The sequence below is a fragment of the Dendrobates tinctorius genome, unplaced genomic scaffold (assembly GCF_039654945.1).
Source record: "Dendrobates tinctorius isolate UK_male_01 unplaced genomic scaffold, ASM3965494v1 ptg000020l, whole genome shotgun sequence".
In the NCBI taxonomy this organism is placed as follows: Eukaryota; Metazoa; Chordata; class Amphibia; order Anura; family Dendrobatidae; genus Dendrobates; species Dendrobates tinctorius.
Genome location: NW_027361688.1, coordinates 38,478,952 through 38,500,307, shown reverse-complemented (window position 1 = coordinate 38,500,307; position 21,356 = coordinate 38,478,952). Strand labels below are relative to the sequence as shown.

The 21,356-nt window shown below is 42.1% G+C and overlaps 1 protein-coding gene across 1 annotated transcript in view; it reads right to left on the bottom strand.

The window, feature by feature from the left end:
* MGAT4B (alpha-1,3-mannosyl-glycoprotein 4-beta-N-acetylglucosaminyltransferase B) overlaps positions 1–21,356 on the bottom strand; it is a 385,842-nt gene that overhangs the window by 202,444 nt on the left and 162,042 nt on the right. The window contains exons 2-4 of the mRNA XM_073568013.1: positions 15,264–15,443; positions 6,801–6,941; positions 5,368–5,501 (exon numbers count right to left, since the gene is read on the bottom strand). Coding sequence (XP_073424114.1) covers positions 5,368–5,501; positions 6,801–6,941; positions 15,264–15,443 — 455 coding nt within the window. The remainder of the gene's footprint in view (positions 1–5,367; positions 5,502–6,800; positions 6,942–15,263; positions 15,444–21,356) is intronic.

The following is a 21,356-nucleotide window of genomic DNA, read 5'->3' as shown; positions in this document are numbered from 1 at the left end:
ACTTGTCATTCACTCACAGGGCTGTGCTCCATTATCTTTTGGCCACAGACTCCTCATATTGTCGACACCAACGCACTTTGATTGATGTTCCGGGTTGTGCAGAGGTCCGTCACGGGAATCCACTCCAAAATCCCGCACTTACACAGTGTGGAGCGCCTCCCTGCGCTTGGGCAGTGTCAATCAGGGAGCTGCGCATGGGCAGTGACAATCTGCTCCCTGTGATTGTGAAGTGACGTTACTGCGCATGTGCAGCTCCGCGCTCAACACTGCGAAAGCGCAGGATTTCAGAGCGGATTCCCGTGACATCAGCACAACCTGGAACATCAGAGTGGGAGAGGGTCAACAATATGACGAGCCTGTAACTGAAAGAAAACGAAGCACACCCCTATGACTGAATGAGCAGGTATAGGGCAGCACGGTGGTTAGCACTGCAGCCTTGCAGTGCTGGGGTCCTGGGTTCAAATCACACCAGAAACAACTTCTGGAAGGAGTTTGTATGTTCTCCTTGTGTTTGCGTGTGTTCCCTCCCACATGCCAAAGACATACTGATAGGGAATTTAGATTGTGAGCCCCATCAGGGAGAGTGATGATAATGTGTGTAAAGCGCTGTGAAATTAATGGCGCTATATAAATGAGTAAAATAAATACTATATAAAGTGAATTTTGAACATGATTATGACGCCATTTTGATTGACAAAAACATGTTAGTGAGCCACATTACATCACTAACAACTCACTGGGGACAGTTTTGATGCTAAAAGACATGAGATATTCCCTTTAAAGTCATCCTGTCACTTGCCATAATCATATAGTTTTTTACCTGGTGTAAATGATGCGGACTTTATGGGGAGAAATCTGTATTTCTCTCAGTTTTCTTTAATTCTCCCTCTATAACCTTTACAAACTGTGGTGTGACTGGTGGTCGCGTGGTTAATGGAAGGTATGCGTCACAGGGATGGTAGCTCCCTGTGATGTAGCCCGGAGTGTTTTTCTTAAGTGTATGTAGATTTTTAAGTAGTTGTTGTTCACATTTGGGTCCGGGCTACGGGTAGCTATGAGAGTTGGGAGGGTTTGGCTACCCATGTGCCTCACTCCGTGGTGAGGGGGTTCACTGTACCCCGTTTTGCCTGGGGATATGTGTGTGGCTGTGAATCTGCAGGACCTGTGATGAGGTCATGAACATGTGACTAGCCATGTGATAGGTAACTGGGAGTGGTTACACGCTATCTAAGGAAGGTGTGTTGCACATGTGTCAGAGTGTGTTGGAGACTGTCAGCCCGGACAACAGAGCTCCCATGTTCCAGGCTCAGACGTCGCATAGCCTGGGAAAGCCGTGACGGCGAGTCCGAGCCAAAAGGAGCGGACGGTCTTGAAAACCGTGTGATACTGACCGGGGTCAGTAAGAAGGATTTACAGGATACCTCTGCGGATAAGAGGGATCTGAGAACCTTCATGGCCAACATATAACGGTCTTGAAAACCGTGTGATACTGACCAGGGTCAGAAAGAGACTGTGTGTGAATGGACATTTATCGGATGCCTCTGAGGACAAGAAAAACCCAAGAACCTGTGTGGCCGATCCAACAGGTAACGGTCTTGACAACCGTGTGTTATACTGACCGGGGTCAGAGAGAAGTATGTTTCAGGAAAAGACTGTACTTTGTTCCATGTTTACAGATACCTCTGAGGACAAGAGGAATCCGGGAACCTGTGTGGCCGACACCAGCAGGTAATTGACAGGTGTCCGTGTTATACTGACCGGGGTCAGTGAGAGACTGTATTTTTGTGTTAAAGCTGAACGTTTAATAGACAGTGAAATGGCTGCTGGAACTGTCTAAATAATAAACTGAATGGCTTAATTTTAACCCTGTGCGTGCCAGTGTTTACCTCAAAGACCTGCAAAGGGAGTAATCCCCGTCCACTCACATGGTGGAACTGTACAAAACATACCGTGGGTAAGGAAAGTATTCAGACCCCATTAAATTATTCAATCTTGTTTCATTGCAGCCATATGGTAAATTCAAAAAAGTTCACTTTTTCCTCATTAATGTACACTCTGCACCCCATCTTGATGGAAAAAAAACACAAATGTAGAAAGTTTTGCAAATTTATTAAAAAGGAAAAACTGAAATATCACATGGTCACAAGTATTCAGATCCTTTGCTCAGACACTCATATTTAAGTTACATGCTTTCCATTTCCTTGTGATCCTCCTTGAGATGGTTCTACTCCTTCATTGGAATCCAGCTGTGTTTAATTAAAATGATAGGACTTGATTTGTAAAAGCACACACCTGTCTATAATAAGACCTCACAGCTCATAGTGCATGTCAGACCAAATGAGAATCATGGGGTCAAAGGAACTGGCCAAGGAGCTCAGAGACAGAATTGTGGCAAGGCACATACCTGGTCAAAGTTACAAAAGAATTTCTGCAGTACTCAAGGTTCCTAAGAGCACAGTGGCCTCCATAATCCTTAAACGGAAGAGGTTTGGGACCACCAGAAGTCTTCCTAGACCTGGCCGTCCAGCCAAACTGAGCAATCATGGGGGAAGAGCATTGGCGAGAGAGGTAAAGAACCCCAAGATCACGGTGGCTGAGCTCCACAGATGCAGTAGGGAGATGGGAGAAAGTTCCACAGAGTCAACTATCACTGCAGCCCTCCACCAGTCGGGCCTTTATGGCAGAGTGGCCCGGCGGAAGCCGTATGAAAGGCCGCATAAAGTTTGCTAAAAAACACATGAAGGACTCGCAGACTATGAGAAATAAGATTCTCTGGTCTGAAGAGACGAAGATAGAACTTTTTTGACGATAATTCTAAGTGGTATGTGTGGAGAAAACCAGGCACTGCTCATCATCTGCCCAATACAATCCCAACAGTGAAACATGGTGGTGGCAGCATCATGCTATAGGGGTGTTTTTCAGCTTCAGGGACAGGACAACTGGTTGCAATTGAAGGAAACATGAATGCATACAGAGATATCCTGGATGAAAACATCTTCCAGAGTGCTCTGGACCTCAGACTTGGCTGAAGGTTCACCTTCCAACAAGACAATGACCATAAGCACACAGATAAAATATCAAAGGAGTGGCTTCGAAACACCTCTGTGACCATTCTTGACTGGCCCAGCCAGAGCCCTGACCTAAACCTAATTGAGCATCTCTGGAGAGACCTGAAAATGGCTGTCCACCAACATTCACCATCCAACCTGTGGATTTGGAGAGGATCTGCAAGGAAGAATGGCAGAGGATCCCCAAATCCAGGTGTGAAACACTTGTTACATCATTCCCAAGAAGACTCATGGTTGTACTAGCTCAAAAAGCGCTTCTACTCAATACTGAGCAAAGGGTCTGAATACTTATGACGATGTGATATTTCAGTTTTTCTTTTTTAATAAATTTACAAAAATTTCTACATTTGTTTTTTTCAGTCAAGATGGGGTGCAGAGTGTACATTAATGAGGAAAAAATGAACTTTTTTGAATTTACCAAATGGCTGCAATGAAACAAAGTGTGAAAAATGTAACCCCTTCCTTACCGATGACAGAATAGTACGTCATCGGTAAGGTCCCCAGCTTTGAGGTGGGCTCTGGCGGTGAGCCCACCTCAAAGCTGCAACATGTCAGCTGTTATGAACAGCTGACATGTGCCTGCAATAGGCGCAAGCGAAATCGACGTCCGCCCGCGCCTATTAACTAGTTAAATCCCGCTGTCAAAGCTGACAGCGGGCATTTACATAGCATTTCCGGCCGCCGGGCCGGAAATGAGCTCATCGTTGACCCCCGTCACGAGATCGGCGTCATGTTGCGTGGACAACCAGAGGTCTCTATGAGACCTCTATGGTTGTTCCAGGCAGATGGCTTTGAGCGCCACCCGGTGGTCGGCGCTCAAAGCACAGCAGTAAATCTGCTACATATGGGCGATACATATGCTCATCGTCCATATGTAGCAGAGCCGATCGGGTTGTGCATGCTTCTAGCCTCCTGTGGAGGCTATTGAAGCATGCTAAAAGTGAAAAAAAAAAAAAAAAAAGTTTAAAAATAAAAAAACCTAAAAGTTCAAATCAAACCCCTTTCGCGCCAATCAAAATAAAACAAAATAAAAAAACCCACATACACATATTAGGCATTGCCACATTCAGAATCGTCCGATCAATAAAAAAAGCATAACCTGATCGCTAAACGGCGTAGCAGGAAAAAAATTCAAAGCGCCAGAATTACGTTTTTTTGGTCGCCGCGACATTACATTAAAATGCAATAACGGGCGATCAAAAGATCACATCTGCACAAAAGTGGTATCATTAAAAACGTCAGCCCGGCTCGCAAAAAATAAGCCCAGCTCACGAAAAATGGAGACGCTACGGGTCTCAGAGAATTGCACAATTTTTTATTTTTTTTTGGCAAACTTTGGAATTTTTTTTCACCACTTAGATTAAAAGAGAACATAGAAATGTTTGGTGTCTATGAACTCGTAATGACCTGGAGAATCATAATGGCAGGTCAGATTTAGCATCTAGTGAACCTAGCAAAAAACAAGTGTGGGATTGCACTTTTTTTGCAATTTCACCGCACTTGGAATTTTTTCCCGTTTTCGAGTACACGACATGGTAAAAACAATGGTGTCGTTTAAAAGTACAACTCATCCCACAAAAAATAAGCCCTCACAAGGCCATATTGACGGAAAAAATAAAAAAGCTATGGCTCTGGAACGAAGTGGAGCGAAAAACGAAAAATCGAAAAAAGCTCCGGGAGTGAAGGGGTTAAAGGGGCCTGAATACTTTCTGTACCCACTTTATCCACACAGTAAGTTCACCAGGTTGTGGCATTTTTAATTCTGATAGATAAAAGCTCTTTTTTATTGGGGGGGGGGGGAACTTTTGTATAGTTAGATTTTAAAAAGACTAGATTTACAAATCGGGAAGAGGGACATATCTCATGAATGGAGAGGTGGAGAAAGAAGAAAACAACGATGCGAGACTCAGGAGAACCGATGTATTTACTACACCAGGTAAGAAATGACGCCTTTATGGCAAGTAACAAGACTTTTTTTTTTTTTTAAAGACTGTTATCTACATCTGACCCATGGGAACATATTAAAGAAGATACTACATGAAGAATCATTATACTGCAAGTCATGGTACAGTATTTTCTTCCTTTCAACCTCACATTCAAAAACTATCTCGGCACCCTCATCGCAAAAAGTGTCCTATGTTCTAAACTTCTGAAAAATAATTTTTCAGAAACTTGTCCTCATTTGGGTGTTCAGTAAGGCAATTCATTCTCGTATGTGAATCACGTAAGCTTTCTGAATGGTTTCATGACATCCGCCATAGAGTAATGAGTAAAGGGCGCTGTGGTAGATGCCTCGTACCTCGGCGATTAGAACCACAATCACACAGTCTTCCTTCTCTTGTTGGTTTAGTTCAGAGATCAATGAGTTGAGGGTGTCCGACAGATAGGAGTGGACTTCTCTCTTCACGCTCGGGATCCCCATTACTATAGACACTGTGAAAGTATGGAGGTACACATTACTGATAAACTTATGGACAAACGGACAATGAAAGAGCAAAAATAAAAAGTGTAGGAAATAGTTTAAAATGAAATTAAGGTCAGGTTCTCTAGTGCTGTAATATACTGTATGTGTGATGGGCTATATTCCCATCTGTACAGAGTGGGAACACCACAGCTCTATACACTGTTTAATGGCAGTGAACAGGGTCTGCAGATCAGCGCCTATTCAACTGAATTGGAGCTGTCCTCCATTACCTGGATGCGGCCACTACACAGTGTCTAGAGCTCTGGGGATTAGGTCCATACTTATCCAGATGCTGCCAGAGCTGGTAACACATGATCAGAGGGGGTGCAGGGTGTTGGACCCCCAATGATCTTATATGGATGACCTATCCCATCAAGATCACAGTTGCGGAAAGCCTCTTTGAAGGGAATCTTTTAAGAAGATCATACCTCCAAACTGCATATATGGGTACATAGGTCTCAGGTGTTCGTGGATTAACGTTTCAATCTGTTGCTGCATTCCTAAGAATTTAGCATCTTTCATTCACACGCAAAAGAGGTGTTAAGTGCTCTGGAAGAGTCATAGCACTTAACTAACTTCTGCCTTCCTTGGTTGATTCCCAGATTCTATTACACTTCCGTAGCACCTAATTAGCTTCTGTCTTCCAACATGGTTTCCCTGACTAGCACCAGCCTCTTTAGCCTGACCGACAGCCCACTACCTGTGATATCAGGCAAGGAAATGAGACCCTGCGTTATCAATCAAGCTAAAGAGAGACTGGGGCTGGGCGGAAAACAGACCAGGGGAGGCAGAGGCTCGCAAAGTGCTTTGTCACACCCTGAGCACTTAACGCCTCACTTGCATTTGAGTGAAAACAGTAATTACTTGGGAATGCAAATAGAAAATATAATGGTGTCTAGGGATTTACAATTTCAAATATCTGCACGCCAATATTTCGGTTTGGGTGGGTGGATCCTACTGGCAGATTCCATTTAATCAGACCACTGCAGAAATTAGCAAAATCACTTTGATAAATGAGTATGAATAAAACAATAAATATGCTCATCTGTCATCGTATTGGACTAGCAAAGGTTGGGGTTAATATCCCATCATGTATCTAGGGGGTACGTGCAATTAAAAGGTGCGGCACAGTTGCGGTCACAGTCTTGGGTGGCAATGAGTTGTGATATATTTCAGTAGGGGTACGGTGCTTGGAAACACTGGTGCATACACACAAGGTGCACTACAACACTAGTCGTTCTTTGTATAAGAAGACAAGCAGCATTTACCTCCAGTCCTCCCCTGACCCACGTGTATTGCTGGCTGCAAGCTGTTCTCCTTGGACAGAAGGTGGGGTAGGTGGTGGAAGATGGTGGGTAAGTGTAACACATTCTTGTTAGTGATGTTCCACAGTTTCAGCTTGGTTTCATCTAGAAGAAAATAACAAGATAAATGTAATTTAAGGATCTGATCTTTTAAAAAACACCATTAAGACGCCCCGGCGAAGCCGCGCACACAATCCAATTCATTTGTAGCAGACCGCTGATTGATGAGACTCGGCTCATGCCGTGAAGAACAATCATTAGTCCAATTTGCTTTTGAGAAAGAGCAGGTTTTGTTTTTGCCCAGAAAATAAAAGAATGAAACAGGAGACGCATAATATATACACTAGCAAGAGAAAGTAAGTGAACCCTGAGGGATTACCTGGATTTCTGGATCGATTACAAATGAAGTGTGGCCGGACTGTTGTCCAAGTTACAATCGGCAAAAACCCAACATAGCTAAACTAGTACGAGGTTTGCAGTTGTACAGCTCGGGGCTATTATGGGGCACAATCACTAAATGTGGACAGGGACAGGAGAGCCCAAGTAGGGGAACCTCTGCGTTAATGACTTTTCCAAGAGCTAATGGACAAAACACATTTACTTTAAGGGATTTTCTGTCTATTCGTCCACAGACATGCACCAAAAAAAAGAAAGAAAAACCCAAAACACCAGAGGTTTTACCTGCAGATTTTAAGGTCCCCAATGAAATTAATGGGTAATATTGGGATGAAAAAGAGAAGTGAGTTTCCGCAACAGTAATTGACACTTTGCAAATTGTAAAAAACAACGCAGGGAAATTTCCGCACACAGACAAAAAAAAAAATAAGTGCAACATGTGGATAAGAGGACCTTTTACCAAATTTCTCATATTGAACTGGACACAGGATAAAAGAGTTATTTTTTCCAATTATTATTTTTTATTATTATTATATTTATTTATATAGCACCATTGGTTCCATGGTGCTGTACACGAGAAAAGGTTACATACAAATTACAGATATCACTTACAGTAAACTAAATCACAGACTGATACAGAGGGGAGAGGACCCTGCCCTTGCGGGCTTACATTCTACAGGATGGTGGGGAAGGAGACAGTAGGTTGGGGGATTGCGGCAGCTCCGATGTTGGTGAGGCGGTAGCTCCAGTAGTGGTGAGGGGGCAGCAGGGATCATTGCAGGCTGTAGGCTTTCTTGAGGAGGTGGGTTTTCAGGTTCCGTCTGAAGGATCCGAATGTGGTTGATAGTCGGACATGTTGGGGCACAGAATTCAAGAGGAAGGGAGCTATTCGGGAGAAGTCTTGGAGGCGATTAGGTGAGGAGCAAATAGGTGTGGAGGACAGTAGGAGGTCTTGGGAGGACCGGAGATTACGTGAGGGAAGATATCGGGAGATTAGTTCAGAGATATATGGAGGAGACAGGTTATAGATGGCCTTTTTGATGGCTAACTTCGCCTCTCTGTTGCAGAGATGTGAGCAATCAAATTATTTGACACTTAATGAGTTAACCTTGGTTAAAAGGGTTCTCCCACAACCAGAGTTTTAATCAATAAATCTTGAAATAATAATAATTTCCACAATTGGATGTGATTAAAAAAATGTACCTGTGCTGAGATAATCTTATAAATGTGCCCCTGCTGTGTACTGTGTAATGGCTGTGTCTGACCGTACAGGGACATGGTCTGATCATACCATATCTCCTGGGCAGGGGAGGAAGCAAAAGAGAGGATACAGACAGGACAGCACAGGACCACAGCTGATTCTTTTTTGTGCCTGTTTTTTTTTTTTTACTCCTTCACAACATACGGCGTAAATTTACACAACGCAAGTCAGAAGCGGTTGTATGGAGCAGGCTCACGCAGCGAGCCCGCCCCAAACCCGACGGCTGTGTATTACAGCCAGAACATGACGCTAACAATCGCGATTGTTAAGCTGTTAAATACTGCTGTCAATTTCTGACAGCACAACAAGTACGCGCGTGTCCTACCTGTGTCCTGTCACTGTCAATCTTTGACAGCGGTATTTAACACGCGCCGAAGTGCCCACGCATCGCTACCTCCTCCCATCGGCACACCGGTGAATTGATCGCAGGTCGCCGATGTGTTGTCATGACAGCCAGGGGTCAGCTGATGACCCCCTGTGCTTGTCATTACGGAGCTCCTATGAAACCGTACCTGTGCCCAGGCTTCAAAGTAGCCTGTGATTTCTTCTAAATGAATCGATGGCGTGTCATCGCTGCTTATAGCATAAGCGATCGGATGGTCGAATCTTCAATCCACCTAAAGGAGCCAACAATAACATTAATAAAAGTACAAAAAAAAGTTTAAAAAAAAAAAGTAAAAAAGTTCATATCAATCCCTTTCCCTCCATTGAAAATAAAGATATTACAAAAATAAAAAAAATACAAATATGTGGCTTTGCCGTGTTCAGAAAAATCCGATCAAAATATAAAAACAATTAACCCAATCCAATCGGTAAACACTGCAAAAGGAAAAAATTTAAGAACGCCAAAATTGTTTTCACATCTATTCGAAAATGGTACTAATAAAAACGTTGTTTCGCCACGCAAAAAAAAAGCCATCACACGGCTCCATCAGACAAAAAATAAAAATGTGACGGGTTTAGAAAAATGCTGACACTCCAATTTTTTTTTTTTTTTTGCAAACTTCAGTTTTTTTTTCATCACTAAAATAAGACAAAAAACTTGACATAATTGGTATCGCTGTAATCTTGTTGGTGAGGAGAATCATGTTGCAAGGTCATTTTTACCACAAAATGCACACTGTAAAAATAATTTCCAAAAAACAATGCCAGAATTGTATGGGTTTTTTTTACAATTTCACCGCACTTGGAATTTTTTCTTTCGCGGACACCTTTTGGTAAAATGAATGGTGTCATTCAAAAGTACAACTCGTCCTGCAAAAAAAAAAAGCCCTCTTATGTCTATGTGGACAGAAAAATAAGAGAGCTAAGGCTCTGGGAAGTAGGGTAGAAAAAAACGGAAGCGAAAAAACGAAAATGGGCCCGTCGTGAAGGGGTTAAAAAATGTTTTACCTCAAAAAAAAAAATTATTTGTGATCTCATGCTGTCCTGTCTGTATACTCCTTTTTCTTCCTCCCCTGGCCAGGAGCTGTGGTATGATCAGACCATGTCCCTGTACGGTAAGACACAGCCATTACACAGTACACAGCAGGGGCACATGTATAAGATGATCTCAGCACAGGAACATTTTTGTTTTTAAACACATACAATTGTGGAAATTATTATTATTCCAGGAACTATTGATTAAAATTATCTTTGTTCGTGGGACAATCCCTTTAAGTTCAAGTGGATGTTATCAGAATTTTCACTGGGGACAAGTGCTTCTGCCTCCTATGATATTGCCCAATCATAAGCAGACAGCAAAAAAGAACCCCCTCAACTATAGCTTAGGTATCTCAGGGTGGGAGATATAAGAATGCAGAGCTGATCGCCTCAGCTCACCTTCTGCATGATTAGACCTTGCTTGCTATAAAGCACAGATGACTGACACATATTAGATAAGGTCCCTGTAGTTTGAGGGGCAGCACAGCTGAGTTTAGTTGTGTCACATTACAAACACTTCTATCAACACTCTCTCATAAAAATCTCCACTCTGCTGAACTGCCCCTCCCTGCCTGTCCGGAGAGGAGTCACACTTTTGTTTTGCTCAAAGCAACTTTAGAGCACAAGTGTGATCACTGACACACCTCTGGACAGGCAGTGTGGTGGAAGGGGCATTAAAGCAGAGCCAACAGTGCAGGTCCACTTTGAGATTGTATGTTAAATCTGCACCATTTCACAGTAGCAGCAATTTGTGAATTCACACTTAAAAAGCACAAAGCCTGGTTACCGACAAACCTGTTCTGACGAAAGTCTGCTCAGCGTGAACTCGAAAGCCAACAACTTAACAAAGACTTTAGAAAACATGTTCTAGAGACACAGGGCTGGAAGAGGCTACAAATGTGCCTGGAAGACAAATTGTCCATATAACTGGAGAAAATTCAGGACTGGTGTTATTTTCCTTTGAAGTGGTCATCCTGTTAAGGAGCGAAATAACTCAGTGGCAACAGGAGACTTACTGAAGGCTCTACACACTGCAAAAGGCAGTGGAAATGCTGTGGAGCAATCTAAATAGAGCAGCACATGCAAGATATCCAAGAAATATTGAGGAACTGCATTTGCAGGGAAGTATTTAAGGAACGGACCAAAGTATCTCCTAAACAATGAGAAAATATTGCTTGAATATGAATGTTAAACGTAATCTATTTCATCATGTGCTGGTGATTGAGTCCGCTCTTGAAGATACAATTTGAGAAAACTGCGTTAATAAATTTAAGGGTTCACTTACTTTTTCTCCCGGCACTGTGAATGTTTAATGTAAAGCCATGAACAGCACGACTGCTTGTGTGGACTGCACGTTGGTTATATATAAGCCCACCACACTTATTTGTGCACACAAGTATCGCTAATACAATCACAGAATATCATATTCGGCAGCACATCACCGGTTTACATAAGACGATGTGCTGCCAAGAATGAGGATTTTACGCCTTCTTAAATTTCATCAGTCCCGAGTAGCCAGAATTTTGCCCGGCCGTTGGGTGTATGCGAGCATCTCTGAGCTGACATATACAGGGTGTGCTATCCATTCATACTTTACCATAATCACTGCGGAGTTACTGGCTCAGTTTGTGGATTATTCTACTTAGAGAACCTCATTTGTTATGGATGCAGTGCTTGCAGTTTCATATCCTTCATAAGACGGACGCATTGTTATGTTTAATAATGCCGGCTAGGATACATTTCATAATGAGGATTTACATTTATATGAGATTAGTCTCAGTACATATCATGTAATGGCCACATTACGTGTAGCTATCATTGCGATCAGAAACGGAGACTGCCTAATCTGTTAAACTGGTCATGCGCACCAAGTCAATCGGTCTCGCCAGTGTTATTGGACGATCACATTCATCTCGTGAACATGGGAGTCTTAATAGTTTGATGATGGGAGGTGTCAGGGGATATAGGGATCACACCTGATGCCGCTGCCATCCTCTCCTCATTGAAATAAACATACATGCTTAGACGAGCCAAGCGTGCATGTTTAATCAGGACTAGTCACCAGATTTCACGATCGACACTGCATACATTACTACACAGTTCTCTTAGACCTGATGAGGCTGGTGTACCAGACTTCAAAATATATATTAGAATGGCTTTATAATCTTTTAGGAAAGTTTAAAAACTATCTACACCGACCTAGGGTGATTGAACGTTCCTCGGTGTCCCTCCTCCACAATGCTGAGATCTCCCACTACTTAGTACAAGCTGCAGCAGTCAGTCAGCCTGTGTGGGCAGAGATTTTATATACCTGGGCTTAACTCTCACTTTATTGCTGTACTCATTTTGGTATTATGCAATTCCATAGTACACCAGTCTCATCTTAGAAACCCGTTCTGTTGGTTATGTTTCTGGATAGCTAAAAAACTAGGCCTCATTAATCATTATAAGAGGTGTTTTCCAGGCACACAATACCAGCCTGAAACATGAAAACAACGAAAATATATCTCCCTTATCAATTATGCTTCTTTCATCCGCCACACTAGCCTAATCCCCAAACAGCTTTAAAATGTGTAATCTATAGGGACAACATGTAAACTTAGCATGAAAACACGTACAACTGACTTATGCAAATAATGTTGCTCGAGACTGGTTGAAGAATGTCATCTTCCTGGAGAAATCTGGAGCAATGCAGTATATAAATAATATATAATAATAATGTGTAATAAAATAGTAATGTGAAAAAAATGTGGAAACGTACACTGGGTATATATACTTTTTCAAGGCACTGTGTGTGTACTTTTCTACATTTTTTCACATTGCACCCACAAACTTAAAAGTATTTTATTGGGATTTTATGTGATATGCCAACGCAAAGTAACAATTATTTGAGAAGTGCAAAGGAAATTATACTTGGGTTTCTAATTATTTTAAAAATTACCATCTGAAAATTGTGGCGTGCACTTGTATTCAGACTCCTTTAGTCTGATACCCCTAAATAAAATCCTGAAGGACCAATCCAATTGACTCCAGAAGTCACATTTATTTATTCTCAAAATAACTACAGCTGTTCTGTGAAGGCCTCGGAGGTTTGCTTGACAACATTAGGGATCAAACAGCATCATGAAAACCAAGGAACACAACAGACAGGTCAGGGATAAAATTGTAGAAAAGAGTGATGCAGGGTTAGGTTCAATCCATCATCCAAAAATCAAAGGAATAGGACACAACTGAAAACCTAAGAGGACATGGCGGTCCATCTATGCTGACATCTGAAACAGGGAGAGCACTAATGAGAAGCAGCCAAGTGGCCTATGGTCACTCTGGAGAAGCCACAGAGATCCATAGCTCAGGTTGGAGAATTTGTCAATAGGACATCAATTAGTCAGATACTCAACAGATCTGGCCTTTATGAAAGAGCGGCAAGAAGGAAAAACAAACATTTTTGAAAGAAAGCCATAAGAAGTCCTGTTCGCAGTTTGCAAAAAGCCATGTAAGGGACACAGTGAGCATATGGAGGAAGGTGATCATGTCAAATAAGAACCAAACTAGAACTTTTGGGGCTAAATGCAAAACACTATGAGAGGCGGAAAACTAACAATGTTCATCATTCTGAAAACACCATCCCCACTGTCAAACATGGTGGTGGCAGTAGCATCATGCTGTGGGGATGCTGCCACAGCATGATGGGGGCAGAGAAGCTAGTCAGAGTTGATGGAAAAATGTATAGAGCTAAAAATGGAGCAATCCTGACAGAAAACCTGTCAGGGGTTGCAAAAGACTTGAGACTGGCGTGTAGGGTCACTATCCAGCAGGACATAAACATGTGCCAGAGCTACAATGGATTGGATTAGAACAAAGCATATTGGATGTGTGTGCATGGCCCAGTCGCAGTCCAGAACCAAATCCCATTGAGAATACGTGGCAAGACTTGAAAATTGCTGATCCCAGACATCTCCATTTCAGACTCTAGATGTACAAAACTGGCAGCATAACCCAAAAGACTTTCAGCAGTAATTGCAGCAAAAAGTGGGCCCGCAAAGTATTGACTCAAGGGGGCTGAATACAAATGCAGGTAATAATTTTTAAATGTATCTTTTTAAAATATTTAGAAAATCATGTACCATTTCCTTTAAAGTTCACAAATATTTGCTTCCTTGTGTTGGTATATCACATAAAATCCAAATAAAAAAAAAACAAAAAAAAAAAAAACAACAAGTTTGTTGACGTAACATGAAAAGAAAAAAAAATTGGAAAAGTTCATAGGGTATGAATACTTTTTAAAGACACCATACATATACACACACATATATTCTCTCTATCTATCTATCTATCTATATATATATATATATATATATATTTTGTGGTGTAGTTACCACTATGTCAGCTAGGGGGCGCTGTGTGGGTGTCCCAGGACGAGTGTACAGGCACATTCAGTGTGGTAACATGAGCAGGGTCCTAAATGACCATTATGGGTCTCAAGGTGGGTGGCCTTGGGATGCAGGCTCCAGGGTGTATTGATCAGCAGAGGTACTGCTGATCTTTCTGTTACACTGTGTCAGGGAAGCCTGTGTGTGTCTATACAACCTTTAGTGATGTCATAGCCATGTGATCACCTGTGGGTGTGGTTACAGGGCTATGTAATTGAGGTGTTTGGCACATGTGAGAGAGAGAGGGAGTCTGTCAGAGTGTGGACAGACTTCCCTGTGTCCAGGTGGGACACTACAGAGAGGGGCCTGTGTGCTAAGGAAGGAGAAGCCTTCCTGGGTCTGCGGCTGCAGATAGAGCGCTGCTCGGGACATTGCCCTGAGCTGGGTATATTAGTTGTATATGGGGAGGACTACACCTCCCAGCATGTGCTGAGACTCTCGGTCCGAGTCTGAAGCCACGGACGTTTATGTTCTTTTGTGCCTAAGCTAGAGGCGATGTTGGTGATATGCTGAGTTATGGTTTATGGAGCAAATAAACCTCATGAACTTTGGGAAGAACCTGCCTCATGATTGTCTCCGCTGCACCTGAGCGAGTCACATCCCTACAATATATATATATATATATATATATATATATATATATATATATATATATATATTTTTATTAGAAATCTACTTTCCGATTGTCCTCGTTATACCTAAAGCACGTTCTAGGCTCTGTATCACATAGCATAGTAACTGTAGAACTGTCGGCATTATTAAAAGGAACATAAAATGGAGAGAAAGATATCGGTGTAGAAAATACAGCCAATATTCCTTTATTGTCAAATCTGGCATTCAGCGGCAGTGTGAGCAGAAGACGTAGGTCAGACAGAAATGAATCACAGGATTTTGTTCTCTTAGAAACTAGGATCTCACCAGATAAGCTGCTCCACGTCCGGTTGATATCGCGTAAGGCTTGTTTCTCGGATATGGCCCTTTTGATCTCATCTAGAACCAGGTTCAGCTCCTTGGATCGTTTCAGGTTCTCTTGTTCAGCAGCATGAAGTCGATCCCTGAGGGCAAGGAACTCCCTCTGATAGACATCCACCACATCCCCTGAAAATTGGAAGCGGAGAGGTTAGACTTATTTTCCAGAGCCATCCAAGTTGGTTGTTTTTTACAAAAATATACAGTGGGGCAAAAAAGTATTTAGTCAGTCAGCAATAGTGCAAGTTCCACCACTTAAAAAGATGAGAGGCATCTGTAATTTACATCATAGGTAGACCTCAACTATGGGAGACAAACTGAGAAAAAAAAATCCAAAAAATCACATTGTCTGTTTTTTTTCCATTTTATTTGCATATTATGGTGGAAAATAAGTATTTGGTCAGAAACAAGCAATCAAGATTTCTGGCTCTCACAGACCTGTAACTTCTTCTTTAAGAGTTTCCTCTTTCCTCCACTCATTACCTGTAGTAATGGCACCTGTTTAAACTTGTTATCAGTATAAAAAGACACCTGTGCACACCCTCAAACAGTCTGACTCCAAACTCCACTATGGTGAAGACCAAAGAGCTGTCAAAGGACACCAGAAACAAAATTGTAGCCCTGCACCAGGCTGGGAAGACTGAATCTGCAATAGCCAACCAGCTTGGAGTGAAGAAATCAACTGTGGGAGCAATAATTAGAAAATGGAAGACATACAAGACCACTGATAATCTCCCTCAATCTGGTGCTCCACGCAAAATCCCACCCCGTGGGGTCAGAATGATCACAAGAACTGTGAGCAAAAATCCCAGAACCATGCGGGGGGACCTAGTGAATGAACTGCAGAGAGCTGGGACCAATGTAACAAGGCCTACCATAAGTAACACACTACGCCACCATGGACTCAGATCCTGCAGTGCCAGACGTGTCCCACTGCTTAAGCCTGTACATGTCCGGGCCCGTCTGAAGTTTGCTAGAGAGCATTTGGATGATCCAGAGGAGTTTTGGGAGAATGTCCTATGGTCTGATGAAACCAAACTGGAACTGTTTGGTAGAAACACAACTTGTCGTGTTTGGAGGAAAAAGAATACTGAGTTGCATCCATCAAACACCATACCTACTGTAAAGCATGGTGGTGGAAACATCATGCTTTGGGGCTGTTTCTCTGCAAAGGGGCCAGGACGACTGATCCGGGTACATGAAAGAATGAATGGGGCCATGTATCGTGAGATTTTCAGTGCAAACCTCCTTCCATCAGCAAGGGCATTGAATATGAAACGTGGCTGGGTCTTTCAACATGACAATGATCCAAAGCACACCGCCAGGGCAACGAAGGAGTGGCTTCGTAAGAAGCATTTCAAGGTCCTGGAGTGGCCTAGCCAGTCTCCAGATCTCAACCCTATAGAAAACCTTTGGAGGGAGTTGAAAGTCCGTGTTGCCAAGCGAAAAGCCAAAAACATCACTGCTCTAGAGGAGATCTGCATGGAGGAATGGGCCAACATACCAACAACAGTGTGTGGCAACCTTGTGAAGACTTACAGAAAACGTTTGACCTCTGTCATTGCCAACAAAGGATATATCACAAAGTATTGAGATGAAATTTTGTTTCTGACCAAATACTTATTTTCCACCATAATATGCAAATAAAAGGAAAAAAAACAGACAATGTGATTTTCTGGATTTTTTTTTCTCAGTTTGTCTCCCATAGTTGAGGTCTACCTATGATGTAAATTACAGATGCCTCTCATCTTTTTAAGTGGTGGAACTTGCACTATTGCTGACTGACTAAATACTTTTTTGCCCCACTGTAGCTTAATAAGTACATATGTATGATCAAAATCAGACAGCTACCACCATGAGGATTTGCCAGGGGGCTTATTTTAGGTTTGCGTTTCACACAAGAGAAGAAGATGGATCTACAGCTTGGACTCTGAAGATCAGGACTGCGACACTCCAGGGCCAGTATGGGATTATTTTGCAACTAGATCCTCTTGCACAAGCTGACCCTAATTTTACAGCTTCCATATCTTCCCCCAATCTTCCTGCAGATTTCCGAAATATACGTGAAAAGCGTTAAGAAACTTATACAAAATTCTTAAAATGAACATTTCAGGAAAAAAAATACACACAGTTATGTCTAGAATTGCTCTAGTTAAAAAGCTGACGAGCTCTGATAATACATTTCATTACTACAGTCCAGAGCTGCACTGACAATTCGATTGACCTCATTGGTGTAATCTTCCATTTCTTACGGGCTCCACATCAACACACTTGAGAACAATGCAAATCACCCAAATACCATATGTGATGAAAAAAACAACTAGCAAAACAAACATCTCCATTTCGGTAGTTCAGCAATAAGCTTGTGAACGGGTTCTTCAGAGCTGCAGTCATAATTTTGCTGGTTGCTTTATTACATGACATAACGCGATATCAGTAATATAAGTTGCTTGGCATTTTATGCAAAATATATCTATAGAAAACAATTTAAAATAGGGTTCAAATATAAACATACACCTCAACAGACCAATGGAAATGTGATAAAATGGAGGACAGTGCCTAATGGACACCATAAACAAGAGATCGCCTTTAACTGAATGATGGTTAAGCCGATCGTTCATCTGGCAGCTCTCTCTCCCCCGCTTTCTTCTTCTGCCAAGCACTCCGGTGTTCTCTATGAGAGTCTACTCTTGCAGTGACTTATCTCACCAAGAACAAGTCGGACACGCTGGATCTTTATCTGTCAGAAGGTCTCCATACACATTACATTGTCAGCTGAACCCGCCAATATCGGCCAATGATGGTCTAATGTTAATGGGGGCCTTTAAAGTGCCCATACACCTGGACAGACAGCTGATGGACAAACACACATTTGGGTGATAGCCAACTCTTCCTTCTCTATATATACACAAATACACATTTTCTGTCCAATGACATGTGTATTTTCACTGAGCAGACGGACGGAAATGGCCACCTGATCCCCCTGGTGACCCATCTCCCGGAAAAACAAAAGGATAATGAAATTCAAAATTTCGGATTCTTCTCTTCTCAAACATCACCTGTCGCAATGTCGGATGAGAGTTGAGAGGCCCCTATTCACATTAGACAGTAGAGCCCATTGAATACTGCGGGTTCGGCTGACTTTTTCTACTGTATTGTTGCTGGTGGTATATAAACCCTCAGGCAAAGTGATGTAAATTGCACAAGGTACAAGTTCCTGTGCAGCAAATCACTGAGCTCCTGTGAGACTGAAGCGCCAAAAGGCACATGAGTTATGGGGTGGGCTTCCCCCCAAAAAAAGGCACATCAGGTCATAACCTTTCATACTAGCGCCTGGCAGACCCAACTGACTTACATGCTGAGCCGGCGATGCCAGCGGAGAGTCCAAGCAGTAAGTATAGGGAGCACAAATATATCACAATTTGCAGATTATTAAAGAGATTATTTTTTTCTCTCCATTTTCATACATCTTTTCAGGTCATACACCCCATTACAAGTGATTTTCTCTAAACATCTGAGGCCAATATACAGAACGATCTGTATGCTTAGATAATCCTTTATTAATCTGTTTGGCTTTCAATTAATTGCACAGTTCAGTAAAACGCCGCTTAGAACCAGCACACAATGTGTCTGCTTTTACATGAGGAAATGTTAATATTCCTACGTTACCTCTGGTAAATACCTTTCATTTACGCTGAACGAGGACATAATGCCGTTTTATGGCACCCTTGACGGTGGAAGTGAAATGTTTCTGTACACGGTGTGCAGCTTATTTATCGGCAAATACAGAAATGAAAAGAGTCCTTGACTGCGAAATGTCTCCACAGCTTCCATGGGGGATGATGGGCAAAGAAAAGCGAAATGATCACTAGATTTCCAGTGAGCATTGATTTAAAGCGGTATTCCAGCTTAAATAGGTCATGCCCTATGCAGTGGGTAGGTGAGAACAGAGATCCCTATACACATTAAGCTAAAGTCGTCCGAGCCTACCAATATCCTGACTCTCTCCAACAGCTTGTTGGAACTCCAATGTCCAGTCCCTTTGTTTTTGGTGAGCTTCGGAGGGCAGGGCAACGCCTGATTAATAATAATTAATAATCGTTGGCCTGGTCAATGGTATGTGACCCTACATGATCCGTATTTATTAGTCAGTATTAGACCCTATAGGGATACCCTTCCAGGAGAAATAACAGAGGAACGGCACAATGCTCTAGGAGAGACAATCCCGAAGTGTTACATTATGGGAAATACGTTTTTTGCTTTTTTTAAAGATTGGTTATGTAAATGAATAGCAATTTACTCCCGCCAGCTTTAGAAAGTTTTAATAGCAGCTGATTACTTCTACGTGGTTTATTGTTCACTTAGAAATGTAATACTTCCACTATAATTGGAGTGGTACTCCAGATCTGTAAGAGTGTGCAAACCCAAGACTGAGCCCTAAATCCAGAAAATTAAGTAAATTAAGTTGATTATGTCTGATACACTCAACCAGAAATGCTTGCAATAGGCATCACTTGGCCCCATATAGCGCTGGTATACAGCAATTAGTGGGTAGAAAATATAAGCTGTACAATAGCTTATCCTGGAACGTTGGAGGCGGTGATATTGTTAGTAACCAAAGGCCATAATCCCACATGAAGAGGACATAAACTCTAGTGCCACCTTATGGATGCAGCAATCCGAAAAGTAATGAGTCTTGCAACATCACTTAGGATAAAAAGTCAAACCAAAAACTTAATTTGCAGACACATGTTTCGGGGTGTTTGCCCCTCATCATTGAAAAGCAGGAGATCTAATTTGGCAGGGTGAGAGGCCTCTGACCGGAAGTCTAAGGGGGAATGTTTCTGCTTGTGGAATGGAGGGTGCCAAGTCGGTGTGAAAAGAAATGTCCACCCTTAGATACAAAGCGAAAGAATCACAGCATTTTTTGGGGGGCTGGTGTCTGCACCAAAATACCAAACAACAATCTATAAAATTTGTTGCATTTTGAGTCTTTCTTCCCCTATTTTGAAGCAGAGTTGACACAGTATTTTTTTTTGCGCCCTATAAATTTTTTTGTGCAGAATCTCAGATTCTGTGCTTATTTATTTTAGTCACTTATATAGCGCCATTAATTCCACAGCGCTTTACAGACATTATACTCACCATCCCCATTGGGGCTCCCTATCAGTATGTCTTTGGAGCGTGGAAGGAAATCTGAAAACCAGAAGGAAACCCACGCAAACATAGGGAGAACATACAAACTCCTTGCAGATGTTGTCCTGGGTGGGATTTGAACCCTGGACCCCAGTGCTGCAAGGCTGCAGTGCTCACCGCATTTTAATTAATAGATCTTGCAATAATAAATTCCACAATTGGATGTGTTTTTAAAAAATGTTCCTGTGCTGAGATAATCTTATAAATGTGCCCCTGCTGTGTACTGTGTAATGGCTGTGTCTGACCATGCAGAGCTGCTCCAGCTCATGGTCAGCTCATTCCACTGCTCACGGCCAGTGGAGGAAAAAACAAGTGATTATACAAACAACACAGTAGTGCCTCACAGCTGTTGCTTGCTGTGAAGAAAAACATTTCCCTGCCGGTTTCAAAACAATGTTTTACCCCACAGAAAAAAATGTTTTACATTACCAAAAAAAATCAGCAGTGATCCCGTGCTGTCCTGTTTGTATACTGTCAGGCACAGCCATTACACAGTACACAGCAGGAGCACATTTATAAGATTATCTCAGCACAGGAACATTTATTTTTTTTTTTTAATACATGCAACTGTGGAACGTTTTAAATCTCTTGATAAAGCCCCCCATATAGCTGCTCATATCTCTCATCCACACGGCTGTTATTATAATTCACTTTAAACGTGTTAGGTCACCATAGTAACGGGCAGTCCCCTTAAGAATGAACAGAGAGTGACGACGCTTCCAAATTCGGATTCTTTCCTCAGTAGATTGTTGTATATATCGGTATATGAACTGCTCTCATGTCCTGCGATCTTAAAGGAGTTGTCTGCTACATGGACAACCTCTTCCTTAATACTATATTACCAAG